The sequence below is a fragment of the Barbus barbus genome (assembly GCF_936440315.1).
Source record: "Barbus barbus genome assembly, chromosome: 4".
Lineage (NCBI taxonomy): Eukaryota > Metazoa > Chordata > Actinopteri > Cypriniformes > Cyprinidae > Barbus > Barbus barbus.
Genome location: NC_136732.1, coordinates 35,087,114 through 35,113,503, shown reverse-complemented (window position 1 = coordinate 35,113,503; position 26,390 = coordinate 35,087,114). Strand labels below are relative to the sequence as shown.

General features: G+C 37.8%; 1 protein-coding gene across 1 annotated transcript in view; it reads right to left on the bottom strand.

Annotated features, from left to right (window-relative positions):
• LOC306868544 (KAT8 regulatory NSL complex subunit 1-like) overlaps positions 1 to 26,390 on the bottom strand; it is a gene marked incomplete at its 3' end in the record, with an annotated part of 62,276 nt that overhangs the window by 27,634 nt on the left and 8,252 nt on the right. The window contains 2 exon segments of the mRNA XM_079414776.1: positions 21,181 to 22,336; positions 22,339 to 22,420. Coding sequence (XP_079270902.1) covers positions 21,181 to 22,336; positions 22,339 to 22,420 — 1,238 coding nt within the window.

The window sequence follows — 26,390 nt, the reverse complement described above, 5'->3', positions numbered from 1 at the left end:
CCACTGCTTGAGGATACTTACCAAGATGGGTATTTTGACATTTGTACGCATTTGTCCATTCAAGTGCAACAAGACATGGAAAGAAACTCCATATTCCAATGGCTGAGATCCACTGGCATAAATCTAGAAATATAGGCCTACCTTGCAGAATTCCAGAGAAAGCTTCACAGGATCACTGAAGAATTTGACCTCTTAGCTTTACAAGATTTCTACACACCCCTCAACTCTTGTGGGCTCATGTTGTAAATATATATGGCCAATATGATCCTCCCAGCTGTGTTCCATGCAATCAAACTGCAGGATTCCAGTAAAAGGTGCAGATTACATGTTGGCCAAGCTACGACTGTATTTGTTGGTGGACAGAACAGAAATGTAAACAGGAGCTTGTGCCAGGCAGCAAGAAGCCAGTGAATTGAGAGAGAGGTGAATCCTGGAGTTTACATAAACTTTACATGAATTAACAAGAGGAGAAAAGAAAGAGAGAGAGAAGGAAACAAACTGGCTAAGAAAGCAAGCATGTAGGAAAAAGTGAGTATATAAGAGTGAAACGTTATGCAATGGGTGTGGGTGCAGATTTCCAAGGGCCATCAGTTCTGCCGTAAGCAGCTCCAGATGTTTGGAGATCAGGGTGGGAAAGTGACGCTGCTCCTCGGCATGTTTGAACTCCTGACTGACTGCACCACCAGAGCAAGAACGGCCTTAATGTCACGCTGGCATAAGAGATCTGTGATGTGCTTCTCAAAGAGAAGACGACTTGGGAGATGAACTTACAATATCCAGCCTATCGTGGGACACATGCAAACCACATACTGTGCACAAGTGCTCACAACTCTTAGGATGAAATTACTTTTTTTCCCATATGCAAATTTCATTGATCTACTTTTGATTGCTTTTCTTGACATACTTGACTACCTTGAATCTTGGGGCATATGACAAAAAATAATTAAAAATGTTTAAAACATAAAAGAGTTTCATGTCAATGCATCCTGAAATAATATGCATGGCATTAAAAATATGCTAAACATCAATAAACAATTACAATAATTATGACATAAAACATCAACCAAACTATTTTTCAGTATTTTAGGAGGCATCCTGTAATTTGATGTTTGTAAAGAGCAGAATTTGATCCAAAATATGTGCAGCTGATTATGACGTTTGTTTAAAATCATGTCTGGACCAATTATGAAAACAAGACTTATTAATGACGCATAACAGGATGAACTGTTTGTCAAAAAATATGCGTGGGCCCGTGTTACAATACGGAGCACTAAATGCACAGCGAGTGGGAAGCCAAACATTTACACCCATAATAAACAATGTTTGGGGGTAGGGGTGGGTAATATGGAAAAAATATATCACGATTTTATTTTTTTTAATATCACGATTCACGATTTTATCACGATTCTGTGTCATGTTGGTTTTACTATTTTGGTTTTACAAGTGGTCTGAGCATTACAGCCAAACTAGAAAGACAAAGCCTTTCAAGGTAACAAAAAACAAACAAAAAGACATGGCAGATATTTAGGCCAAAGTAGGTGAAGATAAAATAATGACAAAGATTTTTATCTTTCTTATTAAAAAATAAGAACAAAGAGACACATTACAAATACACACAATATACAAATAAAACAAACAGTGCTTTATTTTCAGGTAAAATATGTGTATTTAGCAGAGCATTCAATGAAATTAAATGAACAAGTATAAAAATAAAACACTACATAGACTGATTCCTAAAGCAACTGTATTAAAGTTTTTCAGTCAAGAATAGTGAGTGATTTTTCTCTTTGCCTTTTGTTGTTTTATTAATGTTAAATGAACAGTTCTCCCAAAAACTAAATAGTCATCTGTCATAATGTTTTATCTTAAGCACCACCACCAGACCTAAGTTCAGTCAACAAGACAAACATGCATTCATACAAGGTTATTCTAATTACTACAGTTCTATCATCATTTAATGCTAAATTATCATAATATCATATGTTTGACTGACTGATGCTAAGTAAGATACTTAAACTGTGCCATTTTCCAATATATATAAGATAATTAATATTATTTAAAAAAACAAACAATTTGTTCAGAAACTAGCAGGCAGATAAGAAATACACACGAGCCAGATGGAGTTAACAGGTTGCCAGGATGCAATTCTTAAATAATTGAAAGATGCACCTTTACCTTGCCGTTCTTTAGCGTGGTAAGAGGTAAAACCCACTTAAGAAGTTAAGCACTGCTGCTACAGCCATCAAAGCAGCACTTTTGTACAGAATTCAGACAATAGACGATCACTTTCAGATGTCAAATCGCCTGCTGAGAGTAATGTTCCTGTTAAAGGAGATCTTCAATAAATAGTCACAGAAGAAAAAGGGCTTAACCAACTGTATTCTGTCAACTTGATGTTTTGCACCCAGAATAGTTCTAGGCAAGGCGAGTTTATTTATATAGCACATTTCATACACAGTGGTAATTCAAAGTGCTTTACATAAAAGGAAGTGAAAGTCATTAAAAATAATAAAATCACAACAAAAAATGATATAAAAATTGATTTAAAAAGAATTTAAAACAGTTAATAGAAAATAATTACACAGGGCAATCAGTTCTGACGTAGCACAGTGCTCATTCAATAAATGCACAGCTAAACAGATGAGTTTTGAGTCTGGATTTAAATGTGGCTAATGTTTTAGCACATCTGATCTCTTCTGGAAGCTGGTTCCAACTGCGGGCCGCATAATAGCTAAACGCAGACTCCCCTTGTTTTGTGTGAACCCTTGGTATTTCTAACTGACTCGATCCTAATGATCTGAGTGGTCTGTTTGGTTTATATTCAGTGAGCATATCAGCAATATATTTAGGTCCTAGGCCATTGAGTGACTTATAAACGAGTAAAAGTACTTTAAAATCAATCCTAAATGTAACTGGAAGCCAGTGTAAGGACCTGAGGACTGGTGTGATATGCTCAGATTTTCTGGTTCTAGTCAGGATCCTGGCAGCAGCATTCTGGATGAGCTGCAGCCGTCTAACGGTCTTCTTGGGAAGGTGATATTATGATGATAATAGGTGATATTATCATCCTATGATGGTGATACATATGATATTATGATAATTTAGCATTAAATGATGATAGAACTGTAGTAATTAGAATAACCATGTATGAATGCATGTTTGTCTTGTTGACTGTGTATTTGTAATGTGTCTCTTTGTTCTTATTTAATAAGAAAGATAAAAATCTGTGTCATTATTTTATCTTCACCTACTTTGGCCTAAATATCTGCCATGTCTTTTTGTTTGTTTTTTGTTACCTTGAAAGGCTTTGTCTTTCTAGTCTCCTCACCGGGAAGGCCGGTGAGGAGACCATTACAGTAATCCACCCTGCTGGTGATAAAGGCATGAACAAGTTTCTTCAAGTCTTTACTGGAAACAAAACATTTAATTCTTGCAATATTTTTGAGATGATAGTATGCTGATTTAGTTGCTGCTTCGACATGACTACTGAAACTAAGGTCTGTCTCCAGAATCACCCCAAGATTTCTGACTTGATTTTTAGTTGTTTGACCCCTAGAGTCAAGGTATGCATTCACCTTGAGAACTTCATTATTGTTTCCAAATACAATGACTTCAGTTTTCTCCTTGTTTAACTGAAGAAAGTTCTGGCACATCCAACTGTTAATTTCATCAATGCATTGGCAGAGGGAGTCAATGAGGCTATAGTCATTTGGAGATAAGGCTAGGTAAATCTGGGTATCATCAGCATAGCTGTGATAGGCAATGTGATTCTCTCTCATTATTTGACTTAGTGGGAGCATATACAGGCAAAACAGGAGTGGTGCAAGAATTGAGCCTTGTGGGACTCCGCGTGTCATGGCCATCCACTTACACTTATGCTCTCCTATACTCACATAATAACCTCTCCCTTCTAAGTATGACATGAACCATTTGAGTGCCATCCCAGAAAGCCCAACCCAGTTTTCCAGTCTCTCTAGAAGTATGTCATGATCGACAGTGTCAAACGCAGCATTAAGATCTAATAGTACCAGCACTGATATTTTACCAGAATCAGAATTGAAGCGAATATCATTTATTATCTTAATAAGGGCAGTCTCTGTGCTATGATGACCTCAGAAACCAGATTGAAAATTGTCAAGGTATCTATGAGTTTAAGTAGTTGCTCAGCTGATTAAAATCTACCTTTTCAATAATCTTACCTATAAAAGGAAGATTTGATATTGGTCTAAAATGTTATAGTTATGAACTCTTAAATGCGGAGCGAAGATTGCTATATGTTTTAAGGCCCTATCATTTCCGCAATGCGCAAAATGTGGACGGAACCGCGGAACGCAGGCATAAAAATGGAATTTACTATATAATGTGGAGTGTCACGGAATATGCTAATTTTGAATAAATAAATCAAAAGTAGGTCAGTACACTTAAAGCTATATGGACTAGTGTCTGTAAATATTAAGCAGCAAAATACTATTTAAATATGAATCCAATAGTTTTATTTATTTTATTTGATTGATCAGCTGTAATTTCCATCACGTGTGTGATTTCACAGAGCTGCATTTACCACACAGAGCAGTTGTTCGCTGACAAGCTGTGCAAAACCATGCTGATAATGAACGTGGAATTGCATAGCTTATTTTTGTTCCGTATTTCTGGAAAAAAGCAACAAAATTAAAAATTATAAAATTATAAAATTAAATGAAACATTAAAATGGAATCCATTAAATTGTGTAAATGTCTTTAAAAGTCTAGAATTAGACTTGTAATTAGACATGTTTTTTGATTAATACAATTTAATTTAACCATTAAAATTCTAGAAAAATTCAAATGGAAAAACTGAATCCAGAAAAACAACAAAATTTGGACAAAAAAATTAAAATAAAACGGAATTTGGCATCAAGACGCCTATGATACTTCATTCTGGAGGACTGCGTTGATTATCCATACACAAAGAAAAGCGTCTAGTGGACAGGCGAGGCCTAATTATTCAGTGCTACCTGAAACTAGTCAATTATGAACGTTTGTAGTTATGCACATTCCTAGTAATGATGTATATAAAATAAACACTACAAAAATGTGCCGCTGTTACCTGGCAACACACCATAGTTAGTTAATATTAACAGACACACTGTAGCTATTAAGCCAAAGCAATTTATAAATCAATATCAATGGATACCACCAAATTAGAGGGTCTTTATCTGAGCCTGTATGTTACAAAAAAAAATACAGAAATGATGTTACTATCAGCGTGAGGGACAGAGAGAAGATTTCATTTCACACCACAGATGTGTATGCTGATCAAGGGAGCATTTAAGCCAGACACACTCTGGTGATCAGATATGAACCAGCTTGATCAAACCCCTAAAGGAGGAATCAGACACTTTATTTAGAAATGTGTATGTCTGTAATGCACCAAACACCTGCTGGTGTGACATCAAACACGCTCTGTTCTGAAAAGCAATCACTCACGGCCTACGAGAAACAGACACCTCCAACAACCAACGAAGAGCTAGCACAACGCTAATGTTTCAGTCATTGACGCACAAGCAGTTGAGCAGATAAATGTGTTTGTACACACATCAACAAACACAATTTCAGTAACAAAAATTGGTTAAATATAAACCATTTACATTTATGTATTTGAGAGACATTATCCAAATTTTATCCAAAATGACTTGCATTGCATTCAAGGCACACATTTTTATCAGTTCAAACAACCAGACAAAATTTTGTATATAATTTTATACATTTAAACATATTACATATAATCCACCATATCAGGTCAATCACCATTTACTCAAACTACGCTGCAAAAAACATGTTGCTATATGCACTAATTCGATTATCACAACGCATCAAAATATAGCAACTAGAAGAAGAAATTAAGAAATTTCAGAGTTTGTGCTCATGTAAACAATCAGAACAAAACCTTAAAAAACTCCTTTAGAACAGGCTAGATTTTTCCCAGTATTTCACAAAAGAAAACTGAACATTTAATTGATTTAAAAGACAATATGAACTCTTCTGAACTTTAGACACACATTTCATTAGATTGAAAAACAAACTCCATTGCTCTAAGTTACTCGAGCAGCCAGCAAAACACAACCACATGTGGCTTGAGCTTCCAAGAGCTCAGGGATTGCTGGCCAATGTGAGCCTGTACTGTGTCCAGCCGGCATTCTCGTGTTTGCGGTGGGATAAAAAACTGCTGCGTGCGGAGTGTCTATACGTGTTTGGCAGCTATGAGCTCCATGTGCATGTTTGCCTATGTGTTGGCAAATCTGAAAATTCACTCCACCCATTCAGGATTGTAGAAATCGTTATACATAGTGACGCTCCCAAACAGCACAAGGACACATTTCTGCGGAGGAATCTGATGCTCATCCAGTGTTTTAGACACAGCAAGAGGATCTCCTTTTGAAAACAGTTCCTGGTGGAGTCGGGCTCAATCAGCCGTAAGCTCTGGACTGAATCAGAGCCAGAGTAGCAGTCAAAAGCCAATGCTGAAAGAGAGCAGAGACTCAGTGTTTCCTCCCCAGCACAGTTCAGCAGCTCAGGAATTTGTATTGTGGTCCCTAGACAATGTTCAAAAACAATAAGATTATCTGCAGCGCATTAGTGCTGCTTCCCGATCAAACACACACACACACACACTCAGAACTCTTCATGAGACTAAAGTCTTTCCACAGGTTTAGGATTAAGTGCTTTAAACAGGTTTAGGATTACAAGTCAACTTCAAGTCTAACACAAGCACAACCTGCTGACATAAGATATTATAAACTAAAGAGAGACCAAGCAGAGTCAGAAAATTTGACTTCAAAATAAAACAAAAGCAGAAACGCTCCATGTTTCTGCCCGTTTTTGTTCAACAACTAAGACATTCTTCAAAATATCTTTCATGTTCAGCAGAAGAAGAAAAAATCTTGCAGGTTTGGAATAAGTCGAAAAGTAATGTCCCTTGGAGATATCAGAGAGACAAGCAATTCCAATTAAATTACTAAAATTATGTCAATGTCACTAATCATATCAACTTTAACCTAAATGGAACCATCAGGAGTTTATTAAAGTTTTAGAACTCCATGTGGAAACACATCTGGACTTAGCATCACTTTTCCAGTTGTACATGACACTTTTTTTTTTTTTTTTAAGTACAAATATACTCTGATGTTTAAAATGTTGGCTCAGTGAGCTTTTCAGAAATAAAGACTTATTCAGCGAAGATGTATTTAATCAAAAATTAACAGTAAAGGCACTTATGCTAGAAAAGACTTCCTCTTTAAAGTAAATTGTTCTGTTGAACTTTATACTCAAGGAATCCAAAGAAATTGTATCAGTTTCCACTAAAATAAACCAACTGTTTTCAACATTGGAGATCAGCATTCAAACTGCGTCACGTTCTGTTAATACAGTCAAGACGATGAAACTCTCCAAGAGCGCACAATAACTAAAATTTAAAACGGTTAAAAGAAAAGGCTCAAACTAATCGCACAGACTTAATAAGCTACGCATCAATACCTCTTTCCTTTGTGCTTTGAACTTCTCTATGTGGAGCGGTGCGCGCTGTGACTGTCATCATTCTGCGCACGGGAAGCGCATTAGCACTTTGTGCCGCTCTCTATTGGGGCTTTTCTTATAATACTTTTGCGCAATGAAAGATTATTTATATCGTTTCTTGTTCTGTCCTATCAAGGCTATTAATAATCTAATGTATAGCACAGTAATGGAGGCAGCAACATATGACAGATAGAACTCCTCCATCATATGTTGCTGCCTTCATTACTGTGCTATTCATTTAAAAGAAATGTCTTTTAATTTTGTAGTTTATATTTATAAGTAAATACATTTACTTGTTTTCATTAATGTATTTTACGACAATACAAAGAGCAATGTGTAACATTTTACCAGATTTAGTCCTTCACATATTTACTTTTATTTGTTCCCCACTAAATAAAATGTTATTTCACTAAATGTTAAGATTTTATAAAATTGTGCACTCATGAATTTTCTAGAATAACTTTTGCTGCTAAATTATCCACTAACCTAGTTTATAATAGTATTTTTGTCAGATTATGAATGGGCCCGTTTACACCTGGTCATTTCATGCATTTTCGCTGATCTGATTTATTAAAACGTTTCCATTTACACTTGGCCACAGTCCCAAAACAGATATAAATGTGATCTTCAATTCCCGCGCTATATTTATATTTAACGATGTTCACGTCAACGAAATCAAAAGATAAGCGCTGCATTTTATTAATTATCAGCTCATTTCAAGATCAAAGACCGCAATAGGAGAGTGCGCGGCATCGGCACTGGAAAGATAAGTTTGTCTTACTACTTTTAATGAAGATGATCGTGTGTTGAGCGTCTGCATCTTACTTTCAGTTTTATTCGCCGCAGTTTGCACGTCGGCTTGCTCAAGAGATACTCAGCTATTCGTCTGCGGCGATGCGTGTTGCATTAGCACAGTCGTATCTGACTACAATATCAAATAGCCTATAACACGCTCGCATGTTTATTATTTTAACATTTTGGGACGAAAAATGTGGATTCAACAACCAGACGCATTTACACATGTCCAGTTTTATCCGGAATGCGGCCCAGACCACCTCCTGAAGTGGTTTGAGCGATCGGCTTTAAATTACAAAACGCATGAAGTGACCAGGTGTAAACAGCCCCTAAGCCTATATATTTTTGTTATTTTTCATTAAAATGAAGTTGTCTAGTACATTGTGTTTAACACACAAAAGAGTGACAAAGAAGTATATATTGTACATGGATTAAAAAAAATAAAAACGTATCAGAATTGGCTGATACTCAGAATTTTCTGAATCGGATCGGATCTGAAAAATAGGTATCATTGCATCCCTAGTAGTGACTGTATCTGTCCAACAGCTGCCTGACACGTTAACACAAGATCCAGTTGTTAATGGCTCCGATAGTTAAAAAAAATAAATAAAAAGCAAGGCCAAATTGTAAAAAGCTGGTTGTTGATGTACTGCCACATCTATAAACTGCTTGCTTGTTTGCAAAAGGCTCCATACATATATATTGGCCCTACAAGCAGTAAATGGGTACCGTTATTTGTGCTGCTGCTGCTTCTAGAAGGTTCCAGCATTGTTCATTTGACCACCCGGGAATAAGTGATAGAGCCACAAGGACTTTTACAGCAAGAACCTCTTTACTGCCAAACAACATGCAGCAAAACTTCATCCGACTGGTGGAGAAATTGACGAGGTGATTATATGATGTCATGATAGTGATGAGTCATACTAATGAACCACTAAGTGTCCACACCAGCACAAAGACACAGACAAACCCTCGGGAAAGGGTATGTGACCTGAGCCGCAGATATGATGCTTGCATATTTCATTACAGAACAAAAACAGGCCTAAGAAAGAGGCAACACATTGAGCTGTTTTATTCAGTCACTGTGCCACACACACACACACACACACACCCTTCACAGAGGAGTCTTTTCATTATGGGCCAGGCACTGCGGGCGCTGCCAGGTACAGATGATAGTGAGCCATACAGGCAGAAAGAGGAAAAGAAACCTACGCTGTAGGTGTAACTCTACCTTATCAGAAAAAAATGCTTAAAAACCTCATGAAAACCCAAATTGGCAATATCGTGACTCAAACCATGTTTCTGAGCCAGTTATTAGTGTACGATCAAGGTCCAAAAAGGTACCAAGGACATCGAAAAAATAATGCATGTGACATCATTGGTTCAACCACAATTTTATAAAAGCTACGAGAATACTTTGTACACAAAATAAATAAAATGACTTTATTCAAAAATTCTTCTGTCTCTGGAGGGTAAGAAAGCTCTCAGATTTCATTAAAAATATCTTAATCTTTGTTCCGAAGATGAATGAAGGTCTTATGGGTTTGGAACGACATGAGGGCGACTTAAAGACAGAATTTTTAAAATTTTCATTTTGGGTTATTGTAAGCTTCATGATTTCAATTAATTAGTGTAAGCTTCATGATTTCAATTAATTAGACATTCGTTTTGACTATTAAAATTTAATTTAACCATTAAAAGAGTCTAGAAAAAAAAATTAAATCCAGAAAAATTTAAAATGGAAAAAACGGAATTTGGGAAAAATATTTATAAGGCCCTACTTTAATCAGACAGGCACATTAAAAACATAATGAGACCTAGTGATTTAATAAAAATGTCCAACCCAACTAGAAAGTAATAAAAATTATATAGCGGTTGTCGTTTCATTATTTTCACTATTAGTATAAGGAATAACTATTAACTGTTGTTTTTGTTTATTATAATTATACAATTTTATAATTTGTATTATTATTGTTAACAACAACAGTTACTATCATTAGGGTTGGGTACCAAACTCTGTACTTTTAAGGGCACCGACCGAATTGCGTCAGTACTACAGAGTAAATTCACATTAAATCATTCGGTACCAAATTTCAGTACCTGAGAACACATTTTGAGAGATACACAAAGAGAAAGAGAAAAAAAAAAAGAGATGAAAAAAGAGAGCGAGAGGGAAACCCTGTGACATGATGTCCCTGTAACTCTTTAAAACACAACACAGGGCAAAACCGAAATGTTCTGAACTGTGCTTACATTTCTAGGGTCATATGGTTTCCACAAAAACGTGGACAGGATGGCCATTCATAAAAACAGAATTTACTCTATAGCGTGGAACGCCACGGAATTTGTAAATTTTTGGATGAATAAAAAAAAGAAGGTCTATTCTTGATATCAACAATTAAATTGTCACTAGTGACAACGTTCATTTCTGATATCTGAAAATGTATTTCTGATATCAACAATTGGGAGGGTAATTTCTGATAAACCATTTAATTCTTGATATCAGAAATGAACTTTGTCACTAGTGACAATTAAATTGTTAATATCAAGAACTAAATAGTTGATATTAAGAATTAAAGTGTTGATATCAAGAATGGACATTTTTACTAGTAAGAATTGTATTTCTGATGTGAAATTGGAATTTCAACTAGTAAGAAATTAATTCTTGATATCAACAATAGATTTTGAATGGCAGCCTATGGTGACATTTAACTAGTGAAAATACAATTACAGATATCAACAATTTAATTCTTGATACCAAGAATTAGCATTTCAACTAGTGAAAACTGAATTGTTGATATCAAGAATTCATATCCTGAGAATGAATAAACGTCAAAACGGCTTGCCAAAGTCGGACACTTAATTCGAATCGCGATATGAACTAGTGTATGTGAATATTAAAACACAAAAAGACGGTTTAAATATGAATCCTGCATTAATCAATTCCGTTAGCCTCGGTATGTATGAATGGCGGGGAGACAGTTTTGTTTACTACACAAATACTGAAGCACACGTCAACTCGAGGTCATTTTTAGCCTCTGCATCTCACTTCATGAGAATTTTACCGTTTCATTTGGGAAACTAGCATCACATCATACTGTATACACAGAAACTTCACGGCAACCTGTCAAAATAAAAGTGCGGTTTAATATGTAACAGAAATATATTACTCTTGTATTACTTTTGTACAGTATAACGTACGTCTTTATATATTCCATTTACTGTCAAATTTAAATAAAACAATTAAATGATAAAATAATTACAACCACATTAACCACTTAATTGTAGAAAAATATAATTATTATTAAAACTTTAAAGGAATATTCACACTATTTCTATCATGTATTCATTTTAACAGTAAACCTCTGTTTGTTTGCCAAAAAATAAAAGGGTTTAATTTTCATTTGATTAAAAATAAATGTTTCACACCTTCATTTGATTATCAGAAAAAAAAAAATCAAACGAATTTCTGAAAAAAAATAAATAAATAAATGAATAAATAAATACTGTAGGGCCCTATTGTTCAAAATGTTGAAATTGAGAGTTTTGGACTTATTTTTTCACTGAAATAAATGTTTGATATTATTACACAGAGTAAAGTACCGAAAAAAGGTACTGTTGAGTACCGGTACCGAATTTCAGGTACCGATACCAGTACCGTACCGGTTAAAATGTGAACAGTACCCAACCCTAACTATATTATATTTTTAATGTAAAAAGATGAGTGTTGTGGTTAAAGTTAATTTCAAAAGAAAATGTCAATGCAGGTTTCAAAATTTGTAAGGCGATTTAAAATGGTTAAATTGAGCCAAAAGGCAGCACAGGCTCAATTTAAGCATATTTCCACCTCACAAACTACCAAACATAAATTTTTCAGTGCAGTAGTCTTTCATACTAAGTGCAGAGTAGTACTACCACACTTCCGTGTGCAGCGTAAAAACTGCAGCTCTGACACGTCGTGGACATGAGCTCAGAATGAGCACCAGACAGCCAGAGGTAGACATCTGACGGTGGAAAATGGAGGGGAAGGGGGGGGGGGGGGGGGGGGGGACACACACACCTTTACATGGTTTCCACGGAGATACTCTGCCATCACCAATAAGTCACAAGAGATGGTGGGCTGCTGTATCCCGCAGTCCAAAGGGCAACAGGGTGGATGGAAAAAGCTGCTGGCAGTTTCAAAGCAGCGCTGATGTTTAAAAGAATGCCCTTAAATATTCATCTGAGAGCTGATTTACCGTTTCTACACTAATGGTTAAGATGCATACTCAAGCAGAGAAAACCAGTGCTTGAGCAGTGGGTAAGAGCAAATTAAATCATTTGCAATTAGCTTTGGGATGGAAGTTAGGATTGATGGAAGAGAGATCAGAATGTACATGCAATGGAGTGAAACACATGACAAAAACAGTAGAAACTAGGCAGAACAGGCATTTCATCTTTTTTTTACTAATCCTCATGTCCTTCCCTCCGTGTAAGACTACAAATTTTTTTAAGAATATTCTAGCCAAAAAAAATTCAGTAATTGAGGGCCAGGGCCATCGAGTTACAAAATTACAAATAAATGTGCATAAAAGTAGTCCATATGACTCATGCACTATATTTAAACAAAGTCATATGATAGTTTGGCCTGAGGAACAGTCAAATATTTTTGTCCCTATTCACTAAACATCTTGACATCTACCCTGGTTTCCCTCTGAGAGAAGCAGCGATGTCCGATTTGTGAACAAATCTTTGGAGTTGTTTTTTTTTAATGAATCATATCTCAAATTCTACAGTTCTATTACAACCTGAATAAATCTTTTACAGATTGGACAGATCTGGTTCTCGAGTTCAAATCACTGACTCGAGGATCTGGTGACAGCAAACAACAATCACTGGAAAGAAGGCATTTAGTGCACAACGACAAAGTCGTAAATATCACATCTGTTAATCACACAAAACCATCGTAGCTTAAAGTCAAATCTATCACGATATGACACTTTCATGGCACTTTAGTATCCATTTTCAAGCCTGAAAGCATCAGTTCCCATTCATTTCTTTTGTGTTTCACTGAAGAAAGGAAGTCATTCAGATTTGGAATAAAGTTCAGTTTTGGGTGATCTGAGCCTACATTATAGATCAAACATCTCGTTACAGATTCAAGTCTGTGTATAAACAGCCTCTGCATTCATTAAAAAAGGTGGTTTACATTTTATTACATGCAGATAAAGGACAACATTAGCTGAACAGAGCTGCCTCATAGTGACAGCCCTGAGAGCAGAAGAAACAGTGCACAGCTGGGTCTGCCCTTTAAAAATCAGTCAATCTTTCTCTGCTGTAGGCTACTACAAACACAGACAGTCTCACGATCACTCAGGACCTATCGAGATCATTTCTTGGGTCACACCAGTTGGTGGCTACAGTGAATGACACACAATCGCCCTGCAGTTAGGGGTGTACGACACATGTCCATCTGTGTTTTGCTATCTGAGAGTGTGTTGTTCTCTCGTACTGTGTCCGCGTACCAGAAACCACAGTGCCACAATTTAAGAGATCTCATTTCCGGTACTCACCAACGTGGGACATGCTGCACAAATTTAAAATGGTTGGTGACAGCTTTAACCGTACTAAACCACTATTGTGATTTGGTAAAATGGGATTTAAGTTTGTGAAAACCATAGAATGCAGTACAACAGAATAGAACAGAAGATAAGAGAATCTCAAAATCAGAATTAGAATGTTGCTTTTAGTTCATGTCTGTATGCTTTGAGGTTAGCTATAAAATTATTTGTCATTTGCTTCAAGGAAAACAGTAGAAATATTGATGATTCACCTTGCACTCAGACTCACAAATGTGTGTTCAAAACTACGCACTTTAAAATGAAAATATCACCTCCCTCCACTACCATCTGCCTCGGACTAGCAATAGCAAAAAAGGCAAATAATATACTGCATTCAATTTACCTCGGACGGAGCAGCTGGCAATTACGTCACAACCAAGTGGCAAGTCAGAAAACCAAGATGGACGCATCCATTGTTAGCAATACAAATTTACAATTAAAAAGTTTTTGATTTTTATTTTAAATTCAAAGAATATTATTTGAAATTCAAATTTTTATTTGACAGCCATAATACTGTGTGCACTGAGTTTGAGACACAGACAAATATAAGTGCTAATGAACAATATTTTACTACTGTTTCTCATCTGTTGATGCATTGAGCAGCCATATTGGATTCTAAAGTTGGGAGTTGTTGTGATTTCTCCAAGGTTTCGAGCCAGAACTCCAACATTCCAATTAAAAGTTTCTACTGGGAACTCGTAATTTCCAATTTCCCAGTACAAATGGAATTCAGTATACTCATGACTATTGTCCCATATATATATATATAATATATAGAGATATATAGAGATCAACAGACCAATGAGTTTAGAATGAAAACTAGGTGGTCTATCAACCATGCATACAAACAGAAGTACTTACACATTTGTGCACACACACACACACACACACACAAGCAAACAAGCAAACAAACAAACAAGCAGACAGAACAGGTACAGGCACATGGATGCAGAGACAGGATATTTTCCTGTGCTTGTATTTCAAGCAGCAACAGATTTAATGTGTGTGAAGGAGAGGTAGCAGATGGAGAGAAGGCAAAGGAAAAGAAAAAGCAGCAGAATGCAGGAAAAGCAGCACAAAAGCTATCACTAAGGGTGTTGAGAAAAAGGAAGAGGAAAGCACAGGAGAGATAAACATAGAAAGTGCCACGAAAACAGATCCATGTGAAACTGCTTCTGTGATGCAAATCAACTGTACGCACGATTTTGTCTCTCATCATAATTGATTGATTTTCATGACAGATAATACAGAAACTGAGCACATCAGGTCTGTTTAATGGACATACTGATCTCAGAGAGGGTTGAGTGCACAGTGTTCAGTCTACATCTGTTGCATCTAAGCTTTCTGGTCAACTGATGGATCTGGATGGCGATCTGATTATGCCCTCCACCAAAGTTCGCAATCTTTGTGTTCTCATTGATTCCACGCTTTCATTCAACGATCACATTGGTAAAGTGGTAAAGACTGCTTTTTTCCACTTACGTAATATCGCTCGTATTCGATCCTCTCTCAGTCAGCAGGATGTTACGCAAGCCTTTGTTACGTCAATTAGATTACTGTAATTCACTTCTTCATGGCCTGTCAGCAAATAATATCAAACGACTACAATATGTTCAAAACTCTGCTGTTCGCTTGATTACCCACACAAGAAAGAATGATCACATTACCCCTATCCTCTACCACCTTCATTGGCTCCCGGTTTCTATGCATATAAACTACAAGATACTAATTTTCACTTATAAAGCTCTCCATAACCTTGGCCCTACATATCTATCTGATTTACTTCGGCCTTATGTACCTGTCCGCTCCTTAAGATCTTCTAGTGAGGGATTGCTAGTCACCCCTAAGTTTCGTCTGGTGACTATGGGAGCTAGGGCTTTCAGTGTTGTTGCTCCCAGATTGTGGAATGCTCTTCCCCAAAACATCCGTCAAGCATCCTCTCTTCTCTCTTAAAAACACATTTTTTCTCTGAGTATTTCTCTTCAGTTCATAGTTTATGAATTATACCATGTTATGGACGTTTATCTACACTCACTATGTATCTCTAACGTAATCTTTCAGTGATCTCTGTACATTACTCTTAGCTCTTGTATGTTCTGTCTTCTGGTATTGATGTTTATTCGTTTCTGTTCCTTAAGCATGACTTGTAAAGTGACCTTGGGTGTTGGAAAGGCGCTATATAAATAAAAATGATTATTATTAAATCTGTACATTTATTCAACTGAACAAAACGCCATTAAAATTACTCCATTACAATATTTTTAAAAGGCCCCAGATCTGAATAAAAACCAGTTCTTGTGTCACAATACAAACTGGCATACCTCTGTGCCGCTGATTGGTCAAGACATCATTTGGCCTTTGCAGCATGGTCATTTGGGCATTACAACATCCATAGGAATTCAAATGTATGAAGAGCTTGCATGGACATGACTTAAAACTTGGAGAGAAAAAAGGGGAAAAACTAAAGAGGAAACCAGAAACAAATCTGATGCAGATTTGTATGTCCTGATGTTGTGAGGGTTTTTGGGCCACACAAGAATAAAATGCAGAATAAAATAACTTCATACAGGTTTGGAAAATATGAGAAAATAAAGACTCCCTCTCTCACAGATCTGGTTTTGACGACAGGATTCAATGACAGGGTTGGATATTTCTCCTCAAGGGTATTAAACCATCATCTGTGAAGAATGAAAGCAGTGCTAAACAATTTTACTCTGTTCACACAGGACCTGCGGCCAGTGGGCATTGGGTCTGGTGTATTAATCTGTAAAAACTGCAATCTTGACTGATTAAAGAGACGTCTCTCTAACTCACCAACTCTATTCATAATGGCCTTGTTCTCGGTCACTTTGTCTTGTAAAGACACAATACGAAACTTGTAACTAAAAGAGAAAATAGCAGAAAAACATTTTAAATGTCACGCATTTTGAATTAGTAAGATAAGACAAATGAGAAGGGAAAATAAAAAACATGGAACTGAAAAAACCTTGACAAGCCAGCTGTGTGACCTAGAAGGTTGACTGGTAAAACCTGAAATCATGCCGATGGGGAAACCTTGATAACTGTAAAAGAAAGTGCTTTGCAAATTGGTCTGAATACATAAGATGTATAAATGGTATTGTGTAATCTAGTGATTAGAATTTCTCCAGTCAAAAGCAGTCTTAAGAGAGATGAACATCCCAGGAAAGACAAAAGAAGAACAGTGCTAAACACCACACTTGCTTGACTACAAAAGTCCATATCCAAAGATGGACAGTTCATTGACAGAAGGACCTTGAGGAGAACTTGTACATGGAGTACCTGATTACAAACGCCAGTGTAATCGCTCCTCACTTAAACCATCATACTATTCAAAACAAGATGCAAATACCTTTAAATACACGAGAGACAGAAACGTTGATTAATGGTCTCTGCAGAAGCAATCAAGAAATGGCCCTTGGGGCATTTAGTGACGAGGCCCACAATAACTTATTTTTTTAATTTTTGAAAATGTAATTTCAAACTTATGAGCTTCTTTCGTGGAACACAAAAGAAAAAGTCTGAGGAATATTATTCTTGCTGCTCTTTTTTTAAATATAATTGAAGTGAACAATAACTGGAAATGCCCAAGACCAAAAAAGAAAATAATTTGAATCTATCATTGTTTACACAACATTTAGACATCAATCCCATCTCTTGGTGTGTCCAGTCAGTAATAGAATCTTTTCAATGTATCAAATTTCATGCGGTTCACAAAATCTGAAACGATTAATTTACCAATCAGATTCTCAAGTTCAAATGACTCAACGATTTGATTGCCACTGTTAACAGCCCACTAAAGAGAGGATTTATTTATTTTTCTATCATATGGCTTCAAAAGACTTGCAAAATAATGCACAAGTTGTATGGACCACTACTGCATCCAACATCCCTTTAACTACGGTATTAAAAATTTCTTCTTCTGCGGTCCACAAAATTTTGGAAAGACATAAGGGTGGGTAAAACACAATTCTTGAGGACTCTTGACAGCAGAAGGCTGCATGACAGGTAGGCCTGTGCGATTAATCGAAATCGCAAAGCCTGCGATGTGGACACGATATTACTCTGTTCCAGAGCATATGCGTGACCGCCAGTCTTGAGTGGCGGTCTTCCTAACCAATAGAATGAGCGCACCTCCGTTCTCCCCGATCAGCACTGCTCTAGCCAACTGCGTAAACGCCCACCATGTAAAAAGGGTCAGCTCGAAAGTTAGGCAAATTAAAACGAAAGAAAAACGTATGTAACTTCAGCTTCGAAATGACAGACAACGAACAAAAAAGGTAGTTTGCAAGAGCTGCGTCACAACGCATATCAAGAGCTCCCTTATCGGTTCTGCTTTCAGTACTGGAGAATAAAAGATACATTTTTAGATGTTTTGATTAGTAGGCTATATGAACTTTATCTTACACATTTTATCTCCCCAACAGATTCATTTGAAATAAGTTTATAATGCATGTCCGCACACACAGCCCATGTCTCTGAATGCTTTTCATACTCGCTCCGCCCTGCCCCACACTGCGCGTCTCCCGCGTCTCACGGACCAGCCGCACACACGCAGCCTGTCTCGTAATGCTCTCTTATACTCACGATCTCGCGCCCGGTTCTGCTCCGCAAGTCACTCACGAGCGCATCTGGCACTATGGACGAGGCCTGACGCACGCGTGCAACCTGTGTCAACTCGCGCCTGGCTCCGCGTTTAAAACTAATGTAAATTAAGTCTAACTGCTTGCTAATTTCACCTGGATGAAATGAAACATTCAGCACATTTCCCACTTGTTCTTAAAATCCCAAATACTTAATGAATGAATCAGCCCGTGTAACATGTAATACTTTAATAATTGACTAAAGAAATAGTTCATTTATAAAAAAAAATAAACAACTCTTTCCTGTGAAATTCAGTAATTCTGTAAAAGTAGTAATACCATTATAATCTTCCCTGCAGAAAAAAAACAAAAAAAACAGTAGAACCCCTCCCAAAACACAATAGAAACTAATGGATTTAAGGGTTATGATGGGAATTGTATTGGTTTTAATGTAAACTATAATGGTGTCTACTGGTATTTGATGCATTCTATTGGTGGGATGTAATCTAACAGATGGCAACCAATAGAACAACAGTAATTCCTATTGGAATAATGCCCAAAACAAAAAGGAATTTTGTAATGGTTTTTATGGAAACTATAAGAATTTCTGTGATGGTTTCTATTGTTTTTTTTTTTTGTTGTTGTTTTTCAGCAGGGTAACGATACTCATACTGCGCTGCACATTATTGACAATATTGAGCTGAAGCTTGACTTTGCAAATTTAAAAAAAAATATCGCAATATTTGTCAAAAATATTGCAATTAGATATTTTTCCCAAATCGCACAGCCCTAATGACAGGTACAAATGTCTGATGTTCAACCAGTTCAATGATTTCCTTTCATTCAAACCGGTTTTAGCTAACAGGATTACAACACTGAAACAATGAATGCCGCCAGCTGGTGCATGCAAGTATGTGAAAGCTAATAGCTAGGCCATGGTACCAGAAGGACACTAGCAAGAATGAGAAATGTGATTGCTCTTGTGTGTTCATAATGGATTTTGAGGCTGGTCTTCATGGAAACTTGGTTATTTAGTAGGGTTTCGTTCCAGGAGGGCCATGGATCCAAGCTACACCGTATACGGACTGCTTGTGGCAAGACAGGTTAATCATTAGCAGTGATTGGGCTTTCTTAATCTGTCTGAGATAAGGAAATAATACAAAAAACATCTACAAAATAGCAACAAAATCTCAGTAAGTCCACATAACTGCATCCAACACAGCAAAACATCCTCCTTACAGTGTCTTCTCAGGAAAATCAACCACCTATGTTTACCATGTATGAACCGAACTAGCACAAATGAATCATTGGGTACTGCAGACTGCACTCAAGTGACCTCTCGGCTCATCAAGACACTAGCTTTAATGGCTGATTAAGCAGCAAGACAACTCAACTACGCATTAACAAAAAGGCCTTGCATGCAGTTACAACATGCAGTCATGTGGTACTCAATCCCACAAAGAAATCTGTTGCATTACCAGCAAAGGACTATAAACCCATGAAAAGAGGTGCCTATGGATGTGTGGAAAGCAAACGGTGAAGTTCAAAAATAAAAAAAATATCATACATAGCTACATAGTCCTATGTCAACACGCTTCACTATGCTCGTCGCATAATCTGCAAGTAAGCCTATTTGTCTTTGCGCAATAGTCATGTGACTGACTCTGCTGAATGTAGGTTATCCCTTCATGGAGTGGCCTTAGTCACTCTATTAGTCAACTAATGTTTGATTAAATAAAAATAAAAACTTCTGACTCACTGGGCCGTCGAGACACTATCCAACTATAATGATGCAGCAAAAGAGACTGATAAGAATTGTGGAGAAAGAGTTAATGTTTAATATACACCAAGTAAAGCAAAATTAGTCAAAATGGAATTTCTCACAGCTATACAACTTTACATGCCAATGCTATGATCAATTATCAGATCCGCCTTGTAAAGAGGATTACTTTCCTTGCGTCTGAAACATTTGCTGGGTTTAAGAAACAAGGCATTTGGAAAATACGAAAAAAAAATACCGGAAAGATGGTACAAAAAAATAAAAAAAATAAATGAGGATGTGGAAATTAAACAATGCCTTATCTTTGCCCTCCACGTGTCCAGTGAGTTCTTACCCGGAGGATGGGATGGGTGAAAACAGGCCCAATCACTGATTGAGAAAGTGTTGCGCATGGGTTTAAGGAAGTGACTCACTGCCTCTCAAGAAAAATCATTTGACATTTGAGTGTATTAAACAAGGCTCAGCCCTTGGGAAGAGATCGACTGGCTTGGTGTGTGTTAGAGAGAGTACGGGCGTTTGTCCTTGTCTAACCAGGATGTAATGATATTCAAGAGATGAACACATACTTTTATTACCAAGAAATTCCTTTGTAACAAAAGCAACTGGCATGATCTCAAACTTAAGAGAAGAAATCTACATTTACAAATGAACAGTGATGAACAACAGCCCCTCAATGCTTGTTCAATATCTTTTGAACATCACAGATAATTACCGTGTGAGAACGCAATGGTTTCATGAACCAGCTTGACCCAGCCTGCATCAGCACTTATCCTATATCAGAATCATATACCATCATACTTATTACTCCATCTGGATTCGCATTATCGGAGGAATGATCAAGTTCGGTACTCACAGAGGAATGTGGCGTTGCTCGATGTCAACTCGAGCCAGTTCATCCTCCTCCACATCAGTTTCTCCTCCTGAGCTGCTTTCTGTGGCGTCGGTATCAAACGCGCATTCCGCGGATCGCAGGTTGGTGGTGCAGCTCAGGGACAGTCGCTCTAACTCAGCCGGCATGGATCCACTCTTCAGGAAACGTCTTAGTCCGTCCCTCTCCTGAGAGGTGAGCAAGTCATCGCCGTAACGGCCCCTCGGCCGCCTGGCATCCAGAGCACCCAGAGTGCTCTGTAGTAGTCCGCCCAACTGTTGTTGCACGTGCCGCTCCACCTGCTTGGCCTGCACCACCTGTAGCCGTTTGCGTAATCGCCGTAGCCGCGCCTCAATCTCCCCTTGTCTGCTCTGGCTGTGCTGAGTACGGTCGCTTAGCTCCACCCCAAGACCACATAAAGGGTCTTGGTGGGCAGTGAGCGAAAGCGCCAGCGTATCTTCACTGATTAGCAGCGAACAGTCCGAAGTTTTGTCTTTTGTGAAAGGTGTGATGGAGGTGGCAGATGTTGCAGGAGGTTCTCCATTACTGGGACAGTTCTGGGACTCCGCACCTTCTCGAAGAGGACCGTTGCTTGTCAGTCCTCTGGTAGAATTGACAACTTCAGTCTGATTTGACAAATCCAGCTCGACAGTATGTTGGCCACCATTTAAGGTCACTGCATTGTCTCGGTCTGTCTGTTTAGTCACTTTCTTTGCTATGCCGTTGACAGTGGCGCCTTGGACGGTGGGCGGCCCACCTCCTCCACTGGCACTCATGATGCTCTTTGGCAGCTCCTCGCAGAGCTCTAAAGTCTGGTGCTTGCGTGGTATGAGGCTCGGCAGGATGCTGTGCGTCTGCAGTAGAACACCTTGCAGCTTCAGGGACTCTTTTGCCGAGGACACATCTGAACAGTGATATGAGGTAACAAGGGGCTTGCAGGGGCCGGCCCCGCGAGAGGGGCGCTCCTCCGAGGCCTTGCGCTTGACGGCACCGTTACTGGACACGAGGATGTGGTTGCCGGTGCCACTTCCCTCCACGCCACTCGGGGAGAGGGTGGAGGAGGATGGAGCCAGTTTGAAGCGTATGCGGTGAGCTTCGGCCGGAGCGTCGGTCAGAGCGGGCGCCATTGCAGCCATGCAGCGCTGGGAGGGGGCGGGCGAGGGGGCCTCTCCCGGTGCCGAGGCCAGCTCCACACCACCCACCTACCGCTGTGCCAGGGGGCAGCCTGAAAAAAACAAGACAAAGGAATACCACAAGTTAAATTTAATGGTTCATCATGGATTAACTGAACATGAAACAACAAAAACTTCACTTCAAGTATAAAAGGAAAACATCCAAGGCACATTATGCTAAATAAACACTACTCCCCTTTGGGTTTCTGTAACATGTACGTGCTACACTGAATGGTTAATTGTATTTTCAATGTACTAATGAAATTAAACAGCAAGTGCAAGACTCCACTACATTATGCTGGTGGCTGACAGAGATGGGGAAGCAAATATACATCTCACATTCATGATTCAGGGAAACTAGTGATTTAGGCTGCAACAACTAATTGATAAAATTGATTATTACCGATAAAGAAAATCAGACAACAATTCTCGTTATCGATTAGTCGGATCTGCCCACAGTGCATGTCCAACTTCAGCCGGACGCGTCAAATTATAGCACTGAATAAGACGTTTCCAAGGACAAAATGAATCTAAAAATAGTGGAGATGCTGCTGGAGAGATACGTGATGAAAGCTGCCCAAAACATGAGAAATCTTTATTTTAAGCCAAGCTAATGCATTAGCGTAATGGCTTGTCATGTCAGGCACTTTGATAGATGTGTGTGCGTCCTCAGTGCAAAAACGTTCAGTTTATGGTCACGTCCTTATCAGTAAATATCACAAATTCACACGAGCATTTCCATTTTTGCATAAAGGTCCGTCCTGACAGTCTGTGATAAGTTTAAATCTTTACTGAATGAATGCTGGCGCGTCAGACAGACGGAGCACAGTAGAGAGGGAGAGACAATTAATACTCAGCACAAAACATTCATTGTGCTGAAATATCTGTTATTGAGCATTAAATTTAGGTTTGAAACTCAACATGCAGTGCATGTATTTTATGAGTGTAAGAACTGTAAAGGGATAACAGCGTGTAATCGTCTGAACATGCCTTTTACAGGATAAAGAAATGACAGTAAGACATGACTCTAATCAAAGTGAATGCGTGTTCCTGCAGAACATTAGGCCTACTCTTACCTGTTTGTGTTATTTTAATTTTTAATGTAGAGATTTAAACTATAGGCCTATATACAGTGCTTAAATTTATGCACGGTTTTTTACTAATTATGTAAGGTTTGTGCCACTGCTGCTCTAAACTAACAGTATTGGTGATTACCAAAATCATTTTTTAGCTTTCTGTATTGGTTAGTTGTCCAATTTGTGTAAGCTCTTTAGTAGGCTATTTCTAATGTTTTAATGTTTTATTATATTTTAATATAATTATTGCTGTTATCTATGAAAGGCAGAAAAAAAAAATAGTCAAGTGCTTTGTAGTGTTTTTTTTCAGGTACCCAATTACAGTCAAAACATACATAATGTCAGCAAGAATGCAAGCTGTTATGAAAGACACAGGAGGCCATTTTTGTTATGTGAATAAATACTATTTGTTTCAGTTTGATATTTGCCCAATACAATAAAAAAAAAAACAATGTTTAACACTACATTTCATCAGGGGATGATTTTTGGTGTGGCGGCCCGCCACAGCTGAATGAATGTTAAAAAAAAAAAAAAGTTAAAAAAGGACAAAGAAAGTGCAGCTATATTTAATATTCTCATAGGTTGTATTTTTTTTTATGGTCACATAACCTGCCAAACTATGTAGCAATTAATTGTGGAGTTAGACCATTAAACAGTTTTTCACCATTTTTGTGATCAGGATTTTTTGGGCGGGGCTAAATCATGACTCGATGACGCAATCAAGCCACCGCGCTCTAGTTATTAGGTGTGTTCGACTTGAAGCAGCGCTGTAGACCGACCGGTGTGTGGCATTAAAGTACAGTGAGAGCTACAGAGAGCAGATGCTCCTGATGCTTTCGAATCGCTCTCGCGGTACTTTGATGTCAAACTGATCGTTCTGCAGCGCTGCTTCAATCAAACACACCTAATAACTAGAGCGCATTAGCATCAGTGGTTCATGGCTCAATCGCGAGTTACTGTCATTACCGTTAGTTACTATAGCCTACAGTTTGCTAGCTTGCCATGCCTTCGTCACATAAATGCATAATACCTGGTTGCGATCATTTACATCATTAGTGATACATACATTGCGATCATTAGTGGGCGTGGTTTCTGTGCCGCCAGTGGTCACGCCCCCAACGTTTGAGAGTAGAGAATACTGCTTATTTTTTCAAGATTTTGATACCTCATTTTATTTACTTGCCTTTTTTTTTAGCATTCTAATTTGGCTGGGTGGTTAATAACACATTTTTCTGTGGTGTGACAAACTCAGAACACATTTAACACTGACTTTACATGGACTTTAAGTTCTTCGGTGTCATCACGTTCTACAGCTTCAGTTTCGGAACCTTCACACTCACAGTGTCCTCACCACAGTGCAACAGTGAAAAGAGACCCCTCTCAGTGCCGCTTTTCAAACATTGTTTAAACAACAACGGTATTTTAAAAATTAATATCGTAACACCGGTATTCGGTATGAACCGGTATATCGCCCAGCACTAATCCCAACTATGAATGATTATATGATTTGTTACATTTCATTATTTGCATCGAAACAGATGTAGGCTACAATCCAATTATGGCACATGACCCACCAGTTGAGGACCACTGCACAACGACTGACAGTATCAATGACCAAAAGACAAATAGAGCCAGACAAGTTTCATATCCAAGCTGTTCGATATGAGCGCATTTCAACTGCAAACAACCCAGGCCTTCAGATTTACTGTTCTGTGATGTCAGGTATTGTTTATTCTCATTCTTAAAACAATGACAATAGACCGTGACTATGAATGTAGGTATTAGTTGACAGCACCAATAACTAAATCCGGAACGTAACCAATTCATTCTGCGACGTCAAAACCCTTTAGGTGATAACCATTCTTATTAAATCTAACAAGCTGATGCACTGTGCCTTAACGGATTTGGTTAATGTTGAGAGTAGAGATATAAAATAATTTTGAAAGAGACTTCGGTTCTTAAGACACATAAAAATGGAGTGGGGTGACTCACATTAAAAGCAACAGGGCTCAAAGCTGAAATGTCACCTTGTCCTGTGAGATGGCCATTACAAAAAAAATGATATACAAGAAAGAAAAGGTGGTTAAACTGCCTCCTCTCAAAATGAAAACAGCAACTTTGGAGAAAAAAAAAATAAAATAAAAAAATCAGCGTTCAGAAAGTGACAAGACACCAGTCACTATTTTCCATGCATTTACAAATAACTAAGCTTTTACACAGAATGAGAAATTTAAATGAAACATTCAAACGAGATTGGTGAAATAGAGCACTGATGATAAATAATTTTGAACATGTTATGTCCAGAATTGTGTGGGTGAATGGGATTGCCTGTGAAATTAACATGTCAGGGCTCGACATTAACGCTGTCCGGGAGAAGTGAATGTTTTGGTCGGGCAAGTGAAAGAGAAATTGACTTGCCCAATCGGACAAGTGACTTGAAAAAGTCAATACCAAAAACAATAATAAGTGCCTTTATTTATGATATAGCCTTTGTTATAGGGGTGTTATTATATATATCGTTTGCGATCATTTCGTTGTTTTATCGAGTGTACTGCAAGAATCAAAACACCCAGAGTGCACGCATACATTACGTAAAGTCGTCTAAGTTAGACTAGCTCACGTGCGAGTGCGTTCTTTCACTGCATGATTCAGTTTTACCATGCATGAAGAATGATCAGAAAATTCAAGATATGGGAGAAGAAAACGTATACATTTAAATAATTTCATATAATTTCACACAAAGATCGAGCGCTGTTTTTTTTTTTTTTTTTTTTTCTCCAAAAACCATCATGATTACAAATGTGATTTTATAACAGTTCAATAAACAAGTTAACATTAAGAGACTTACGTTTTAGACATATTTCCTGTTTTTGCTCTGTTTCACCAACAAAAATAATTCCAAACACAGCCACAGCACTGTTCTGCATCTCTGAACAACGGTGTTTTG